We start from the raw sequence: 8,908 nt of genomic DNA on the forward strand, positions 1-8,908 counted from the left end.
ATGTAACAGAAAAGAGACAAATTGTACTTCCGTTTTCTATGCTTAAAAGTAACCATCTCAACACATATTATTGGAATATAACACTAATTTCTAAGTCAGTGTCATAAAAAGTCATAATCAGGGCCAATAAATCATTCTCAATACTTGTAAAAGACTAAAGGAAACTGTACATTTTCCTACAGTGACATCACAAAACTTAATAAAGCACCATTTCTTTACGAAGGTCTGGAACTATAATAACTCAGTCCAAAAACACTGGTCTTCTCATACTGGTAGAAGTTTTAACTGGCAGATTTAGAGGACCTTATTTAATAACAAATTCGAAAATGAATTTAATACATGCAGTTGGGGGAGTCAAATAAAAAGTATGCTCCATGGAGGAAAAATAATAAAATGTATTTCTGGAAAGAACAGCAGTGCCGTTCTGTGCAAAGGCTAAAATAAAAGATCGGATGTTGCTGTATTTTGTGAATTGCACAAACAACCATATAATTACTGCAAAATAATAGTACAATTCAGTTTACGCTTCACCCTGAAGTAAATCTATAAAAGCAATTCAAACGTTGCCCTCAAATTTCCTGATTATCTGTTTGATCTAAGTAATCTTTCAGGTGTGTACATATATATGCATATATTATGTATACACACACACACATATATATTATAAAACATTTAGACAGCTATGTTCAAATCATACTTTTAAGCCCTCTAAGTCGTCAAGGGGAATAAGGTGGTTTTGTGTTTTGCCTTATATTTTCAATACTTTTATTTAAATCCCAAGAGTTGTTTTCCACAGTGGGATGCTCTGCTAGAGTCATAAAACTCTTTCAAGCCACGGGGGACGACAGAGTTAAAACTCTAAAAGATTAACACTGGGCTCGCTCACTGGCTTACACTCTGCCCTGAAGCATTTGTCTAAGAGCTTAAAAAAAAAAAAAGGCAATAGAGAAAATTGTTCAAAATCTATCTCAGGAAGCACCCTACTTCTAGGGGAAAAAACTCGGGTCCTGAGGTTTTGCTGCCTGATCCTGCCCGGGTCTACATTCTGTTGCCTTCCTCCCTAGGAGAGCTGTGAAAAATGCCTGTCATGTTCCAGACTGATCTCTGAGGTTATGAGAGGAGTGTGAAAGGGAAGTCAATAGAATTCTCCTTTGCTCTGACACAGGTACCAGTTGGATGACCTAAAAACAACACCCCTTCAGCCTTGATTTAGACATTGGGCTTCTGCTGCCTTACAATGAATCAAATTATATCTACATTTTCTGTGGGTCACTTTTATAAATGAAATATGAGAAATTACCCAGGGAAAGCAAGACAAAGGCAGAAAGACAGACATTGGGCCCCATTAAAAAAAATCTATAAAATGTTTTGACCCCAGAAGCAAAGATCGTATCAGTTAAATCAGTATCAAATTGAGTTAAGATGTAAACTTTGATGTGCAGTGATTGCTGTAAAATGAGAAAATATATTATAGAAATGGGGATAATACACTCCCCATCCTCAGAGTATTTGTCTATAACTCAGAACGTATTTCTGTTTGGAGTATTGGTGTTAACGTGCTTTCTTAGCAGAGAGTAGAACAGCCGTTATGGTGTATGTTATGAATGCATATTAACAGCAAAGGCATTTCCATATCTGGAACTATAGTAGAAAATGCATAACAAAATTTCTTTTGAAAGATTATTGTACAAACACACTGAATCCTTGCTAAATCTTGACATAACAACTTTTTGTCCCCCCCCCCTTTTTTTTTGGAAAGGAAATCCGGGACATTCAAACAATAGATTAATACTCAGCAAACCTCAACACAGATTCTATCCCCCCTTCACCCCACCTCACCACCACCACCAAAGGTTTTTATTTCATGTTCAAAGGCAGAAATAGAACAGTCCCAAATGTTTTCATCAAAAAAACTGTTTCTCATTTGTCTGCACACTGCAAAGATAAAATATAAAGTCTATCCTTGCGAAGAGCTACGTTGGTGATAGTTTTCTACTAACATGTCACGTTACCATTCCTTAGATTTTGATTTTCATGTTTGTGATGTCCGTAATATAATGCAGCTTCTGGAGACTTTGCAAGTTTAGAATATGGTATAATATGTAAAATGAGTGACAGGCTTTGTGGTTCCTGACTCTTGATACTTAGGCCCCTTTATATTTAAAAAATTAAACCATACGTGAGAACAAACGAAAGTCTGCATCTGCTTTTCCTATAGAAACTCTCTGGGTTGAAGTGAAAGGTGTGTGTGAAGTTTTTGAACCAAAGGCTATATGAAATAAACTCAATGCACCCAAGACCAGTAATAGCCCCTTAAACAACACATTTTGAAATGCCTCTGGTATGTCCGACTTTTTTGAAAGGTAATCTAGGCCAATCTACTTCACTTAAGTTAAGAATTTATAGCCTTATTTTTCTTTTAAATTTGCATTTTTTAGCAGACCATTGAGGGAGAAAAATTATTCTCCTTTACCTAACATAATTCTCCCTTTTACCATCTTCCCCGTCTTTTCTAGAACTGTCCAGGCCAAGTTGAGTAACTTTGAGGGGGACAGAAATGAGTGGGATATGACAGGAGCAAAATTGAATTTAATTTGAGGCCCCCGATGCCAATTTGGAACCAAAGTGCATTAAAGCAGCAGAATTCTAAACCTTTCAAAACTGGGATTTATAAGGGGAATGCTAACACAGATTCAACAGTTACAACTCTGCCAGGGATTACTTTAATACCAAAAGCATACTGTCTCACTTTATAGAAAGAGATTATTCAGTTGTCAAACAACAAAGGTTGTGCTTGTCCATTTTTAAACTTTTTTTTTTTTAAGTGCACTTTTTACTTTACTGACGGGCAATTCTGAAATAAAACGTTCTTTTTTTTTTTTTTTTTTTTGCAAGGGAGGGGGTGACAGGGGAGCAGAGAAAAGGAGAGGAAGGTGGAGTTTGCCTCTGGTTTCACAGTTTATTTTATCAATAAGGCCTTGCCAGTTTCACTTAACTGTTTCTACCCCACTTTCGTTAAGATACCAAAAGTGCTGGGAGGGGGAAAAAGATAAATATGAATAAATCTGACAAAGAAAAACAATTGGACAGTGATATAAGAATGAGGAGACTTTTTAAATTGATTGTTGGTCTCGAGGGGGGAAAATGTGAGGAGAAGATTTTTAAGAGAAAGGGAAAAAAAATCTGAGGGCTTCAGAAAACAGAGAAGCTAATCTTCGATTAAAATACTCAGCAGAATGCCAGGGAGAGCAAGACAAAAACCTAAGAGCTATTTTTTATGTTTATTGCCTATGAACCTAAATGAGAAAGAACAAGCAAGTTCATGCTGGAAAGAGATTGGGACAATGCAAGAGTGAAGTTGTGACTTTTGGTAGAGGACACGAGAATGTAGTTTGAAATCTTTCACGGGGAACTTGCAGACGTCTCTGCATTTGATATAGATAAAGAATCTCTCTGAAAAGTTGTTGAAAGGTACCAGTAAGTGTAGAAAGGGGAACGTCTGAGGATGTCTTTCAGACCCCAGATGGAGAGACTGTTCTTTTATTCCAAATTCCTAAGAAGCACAGAAGTCGTACATGTTAATAAGAGAACACACAGACACACACCCATAAGTTACATGCCATGAAACAAAACAAGGAAATAAGGAGACCTTTGTTGATCCCTGTTCGCTTACACAAATCTTAGTTTGCTTAAGCATCTCAAGACCCTTTTCCTGATTTCAGCTCCTCCTCACGGCTTTCTCTCCCCGGGTACCCAGGTGCAGGAAAGGGATGGTGATCTTTACAAAACGTCAACATCAACAACAACAAAAACCTCTCGCTCACACAAAAGCCCACCTTGTAAATGAATGGAATATTAACGACTACCTAATAGTTGCACCGTTGGCAGGGCGAAACTGAACACTAACACAGCTATTTCTCCAGACTGCCAGTGAAGCCGAAGCAGCTCGAGGAGAAACGCACCTACTGTATGTGAAATGCTGGTGCAGATTTTTTCCCTATCAGTCTAACCTTCTGTGTTGATGCATGAATGCTGGTACCCACTTACAGGGATGCCAGATGATCAGTGCAGAATGAAGGTCCCAAGAGAGAGGATCACATGGTTCTCTCTGCCCTGTGACGTCACTAGCAGATGGCATGGGTACCAGCTCTGGCAGTTGGCATCAATGTCACTTTTTAGAGATCAATGAGATAGTGCAGATATACACAGATCTAGAGACTCCAGGAGACGATGCGACACTCAGCCTGAAAAGATTTGGAAGATACAAAATGAAAACTGATTATTGAATGAAATTAAAACCTAAGGTAATATAAATAAAGATCTACTTCAATTGACGCTGGCTTTGCATGCAAGTATTTAAAGATACAGTGTCACTGTCTTATAGTATTTATATGCTCTTTGCCATCTATAACTTCTTATCATATTTCATTCTTATGATGTAATTGTCACATACTTTCACTGCTATTATGTAACACTGCAAGTATGTGGACATTACTAAGAGTTTGTGTGTGTGTGTGTGTGTGTGTGCTGAGGGGGCTGGAGATTGTTAAATTGAAAAGTCTCTGTTTTAACGTGCCTATTTGTTTGAAGACTTTAGATGAAAATACTTGCTGCTTCCCCAAACGAAAGCCAAAATTGCATTTGAAACACAAATTATTTTCCCCTTTCATTCGGGATTCTGAACACACGTGCACAATTGCAGTCAGAATCCTTGGACCGTTCCTGTCAGATATTAGCTAGAGGGAGACTTCTGTGGCTCGTAGAACAAAAACACTATGAGAGTGGTTTTTTGTCCAGGATGATTTGAACAGAAGCAAACAGACGATTACATTTGGAAAAAATTGTAAATGTAAAAGCAGTCTTAACATTTTCTTTGATTACAAAAAATGCCAGTGATTTTTATTTTTTTTTAATTTATTTATGGAGTTTATTCCAAATTAGCCCAATCCCCCTCCCCTTTTTTGTGAAGGCTGGGAAAATAGTGCTCTTTTATGTATTTCTTCACTGATCAGAAAGAAATCAGTTTTAAAAATTGGCTCTGATTTATCTTTTCTTTAAATTTCTAAATGTCAACAGCCACTTATCTAAATTTGCAGTTACATAATACAGCAGATAAAGTTAAGGCTTATTTCTTTTTCTAAAACAAAACAAAACAAAACACCTCACAAATTTGTCAGTTAATGGAGAGATAACACTTTTTTATTTTAAAAACTGGTGTCTCTTCTCATTTGGTACTCAGGGGAATTGGAATTAATGAAATTCTGCATTGCTATATCATGTTTTGCATTTGCTTGAATTCCACAGTCCTTTTTGTGCATTAAAACCAGTTTAAAATCAAAGGGAAGTGGAAATGGTGGTAGCATTATAATAAATGCTTCTTGTTTTATTTTCTTTTGATAATTTGCCTGTATAAATCGATCCTATTGCATGTGCCAATGTTTTTTTTTATAATTACTAGCCTGCACAAACTCAAAGATTCTATTTAATGTAAAAAATCGGTCCCAGAATCAGGTTTTTTCACGTGTTTTTGTATTCTTATGATTAAGTCATTAAATATGTTTTAAGTGTATAAACTTTAAAAATGAAAACACTTTAAATATTGTGCTGGCATTTTTTCAGGTAATTTAAGATTAGAGAACCATGTTAACACTACCGTTTGATGAGTCTGTTGTAATGCCAGAATCCCAGATGTGCAGAAAGTTTTCTAGAGAATGTGAGGACCAGAAGCAAATTAAGAAACCAGAAAGCTTTTCCAAACAGATTGTCCTTCGAGGAAAGAGCATCAAAAGGGCCCCAGGAGAAGAAACCGAGAAGGAAGAAGAGGAGGAAGACAGGGAGGAGGAAGATGAAAATGGCTTGCCCAGAAGGAGGGGTCTTAGGAAAAAAAAGACGACCAAACTCCGACTGGAGAGGGTCAAGTTCAGGAGACAGGAAGCTAACGCACGCGAGAGAAACAGGATGCACGGCCTCAACGACGCTCTGGACAATTTAAGAAAAGTGGTCCCCTGCTATTCCAAAACCCAAAAACTGTCCAAAATAGAAACTTTACGACTGGCCAAAAACTACATCTGGGCACTTTCTGAAATTCTGAGAATCGGCAAGAGACCTGATCTGCTCACGTTCGTCCAAAACTTATGCAAAGGTCTTTCCCAGCCAACTACAAACTTGGTGGCAGGCTGCTTGCAGCTCAATGCCAGGAGTTTCCTGATGGGTCAGGGTGGGGAGGCTGCGCACCACACAAGGTCACCCTACTCTACTTTCTACCCGCCCTACCACAGCCCTGAGCTCACCACTCCCCCAGGGCATGGAACTCTTGATAATTCCAAGTCCATAAAACCCTACAATTATTGCAGTGCATATGAATCCTTCTATGAAAGCACTTCCCCTGAGTGTGCCAGCCCTCAGTTTGAAGGTCCCTTAAGTCCTCCCCCAATTAACTATAATGGGATATTTTCCCTGAAGCAAGAAGAAACCTTGGACTATGGCAAAAATTACAATTACGGCATGCATTACTGTGCAGTGCCACCCAGGGGTCCCCTTGGGCAGGGTGCCATGTTCAGGTTGCCCACCGACAGCCACTTCCCTTACGACTTACATCTGCGCAGTCAATCTCTCACCATGCAAGATGAATTAAATGCAGTTTTTCATAATTAATGAGGAAAATGAAAATAAACAGTGGTCATTCACCTCCCCCGTCTAATTAAGACAAAGCAGATGCTTGTGGGCTGAGTAACTGGCACAACTCTATCTGAGGTGTTTACTAGTTCCTGAAGTGTGTTTCAACTATTGTGAGAATTTTCTATGTAATAATAAACCTCTTTTCGTATAAGGACTTCTTTTCCTTTCCTTTTGTCTGTAAAGCACTGTGATTCTGTTTCTACTGGAAGGATTTTTTTTTTCCCTTGTTTTATTTTCTTTTAAATTCACTTTGAATTAAATTTGTTTGAACAAGGTGTCTAAGAATATACTGTTGAATAAAGACATGCACACAGCATAACTCAATGTCTATTTCAGTTGTACAGTAATTATAAAAAATGCATGTTATTAAAATCAGATGAATAAAATGATGTGTTTATAATTACTAGCAATTATATATTATGTATCTCTGAAAATTGAAAATTGAAAATATTGAGAATAACACGAAGGTGACATTGATATTAGAAGATGCATTTGAGGATGTGCAACAATATAAAAAGCTATGCAATTTTCTTTTTATTAAGGATGAATCTAAATGCATTCAATTGGTAACTATTCCTCTTCAAGTATTGCAGATGGGGCAACATGATATTTGGGTGGACGGTGTCATGATTTTGGAACAATTATTTCAATCGTAAAGAAAAATTTTTCAGCACTTGTTTTGTATTGTTCAGAAATTATCTGTACAGGTTTGTTATCACAATGTATAATTGTGTTTTTCCACCCCACATTTTTAAAGCAATTAAACATAGATATTTACACTCCTAAAGGACATCTATTAGCTGTGATATTTTTGCACGATATTTATTATTTCCTGGTACACAGCTGCTTTCTGTCTCTAACACTCCCTTCTCCCCATTTCAGAAATATTTCTGGATCTCAAAACCGTACGAGATAAAATAATTTTTTTAAACAAAATGGCCAAAGCGCTTACAAGAATTTTTTTTTTAAGTATCTCAAATGAAAGAAGAGGGGCCCAGGAGAGTTAAACATCCTGGGGAAACAATGATAAATCCTGGTAACCTTCAGCTCCAGCCGAAATTCGGTGGCAAATTTCCAGCAAACACCAAGAATGGATGTTAAAAATGGAAGGTTTTACTCTGCTCGGTTTAAATAAGTCTGGCCGATTAGAGGCTAAATTCTGTGTGATTAAAAGTTTCCTGACAAAAGGCCACCAAACACCTACTTGAATAGCGCCTGGGGAGCTCACCCTCTTAGGCAGAACTGAGCCCCTTCTAGAATAAAAACCAAGGTGGCAGTGACCTCCCTCCAGCTGCCCTCTTGCGCAGGTTTGCCCCCCAGGGGGAGCAGGGGAACAGCTGCGAAGGCCGGCGAGGTTAGCAGAAATGGGTCCGGCGGTGGCGGGACAGAGAGGGTCCGGGTGGGCCCGGGCAGGGGGTCCGCGCTCACCGCCGCCCTGCTCTGCCCACTCGTGCGCCCCGCAAGCATCGCCCGAGCCGGCGCAGGCCCGACGGCTCCTCTCGGGCGGCTCGTGGGGAGGACGGAGGCGGCTTGGCGCCCCCACACTTGTCACCCGGGCACAGGGGCACAGGCTGCACTGCCCGTGGCCCGCCCGCAGTGGTCGCCCTGGGGCCGGGGGCCGCGCCCTGTGAGCGGCTCCCGAGCCGATCTCGCGGGCGGGGAAAGGGGCTGCGCGGTCCGGAGAGCCGGCGGGCCCCGATGCCCTGGTCTGAGGCGGGGAGGAGGCGATCTCTTGGGGCCAGGACCCAAGAGGCTGCAAAGGGCGTCGTCCCTTCACCCGCCCCGTCTACCGCAGTGGAGAAAGCGGCGGCGGCGGCCGCTCCAGTTTGCCCAAATGCCGCTGAAATCTGCCCCTGTCCTGCCCTCCCACGCCTGCGGGACTTCTAGAGCCCAGGCCGAGAGGCCTGCCCCGGGTTCTCCAGGGGCAGCGGCTCTCCAGCTCCCCCCGCGTTGGCGCGCACCGCAGCCGCACTCCGAGGGGCAAAGGTGCCCAAGCAGCTGCTGGCGCGGGACTCGGCGGGTGATGAACGTGCCCTTCTAAGCGGATGGTGACAGCACCTGTTCATTCCAATTCCACGAGGGCAAGAAGTCGGGGAAAGAGGTGGAAGTGTGCCCTCTAGGGGTGGAGAGAAGTTTGCCCGAGGTAGAGAGCTGTCAGTCCCCGGTCTGTCCGGACACTGGAGTGGCTCGCCCTTGCTTCCCGGCAGACGCAGCGCACAAAACTTGCCTT

General features: G+C 41.0%; 1 protein-coding gene across 2 annotated transcripts; it reads left to right on the forward strand.

The window, feature by feature from the left end:
• Positions 1-3,899: 3,899 nt before the first annotated feature.
• On the forward strand, positions 3,900-7,465 carry NEUROD6 (neuronal differentiation 6). Of its 2 annotated transcripts, none has more exons than XM_032401827.1 (2): positions 3,900-4,304; positions 5,761-7,465. In XM_032401827.1, exons 1-2 carry the CDS (start codon positions 4,287-4,289, stop codon positions 6,652-6,654), a joined length of 912 nt encoding a protein of 303 aa, XP_032257718.1. In that variant the 5' UTR covers positions 3,900-4,286; the 3' UTR covers positions 6,655-7,465. The 2 variants fall into 2 exon arrangements, with proteins under 2 accessions (XP_032257718.1, XP_032257717.1); XM_032401826.1 differs by having other exon boundaries at positions 3,913-4,304; positions 5,620-7,465.
• Positions 7,466-8,908: the final 1,443 nt, after the last annotated feature.

Source organism: Phoca vitulina, unplaced genomic scaffold (genome assembly GCF_004348235.1).
Source record: "Phoca vitulina isolate PV1807 unplaced genomic scaffold, GSC_HSeal_1.0 scaffold4, whole genome shotgun sequence".
In the NCBI taxonomy this organism is placed as follows: domain Eukaryota; kingdom Metazoa; phylum Chordata; class Mammalia; order Carnivora; family Phocidae; genus Phoca; species Phoca vitulina.

Bases quoted from the DNA above. Each gene is read 5' to 3' on its own strand.
- NEUROD6 (XM_032401826.1), top strand. From the start codon at position 5,641: ATGTTAACACTACCGTTTGATGAGTCTGTTGTAATGCCAGAATCCCAG.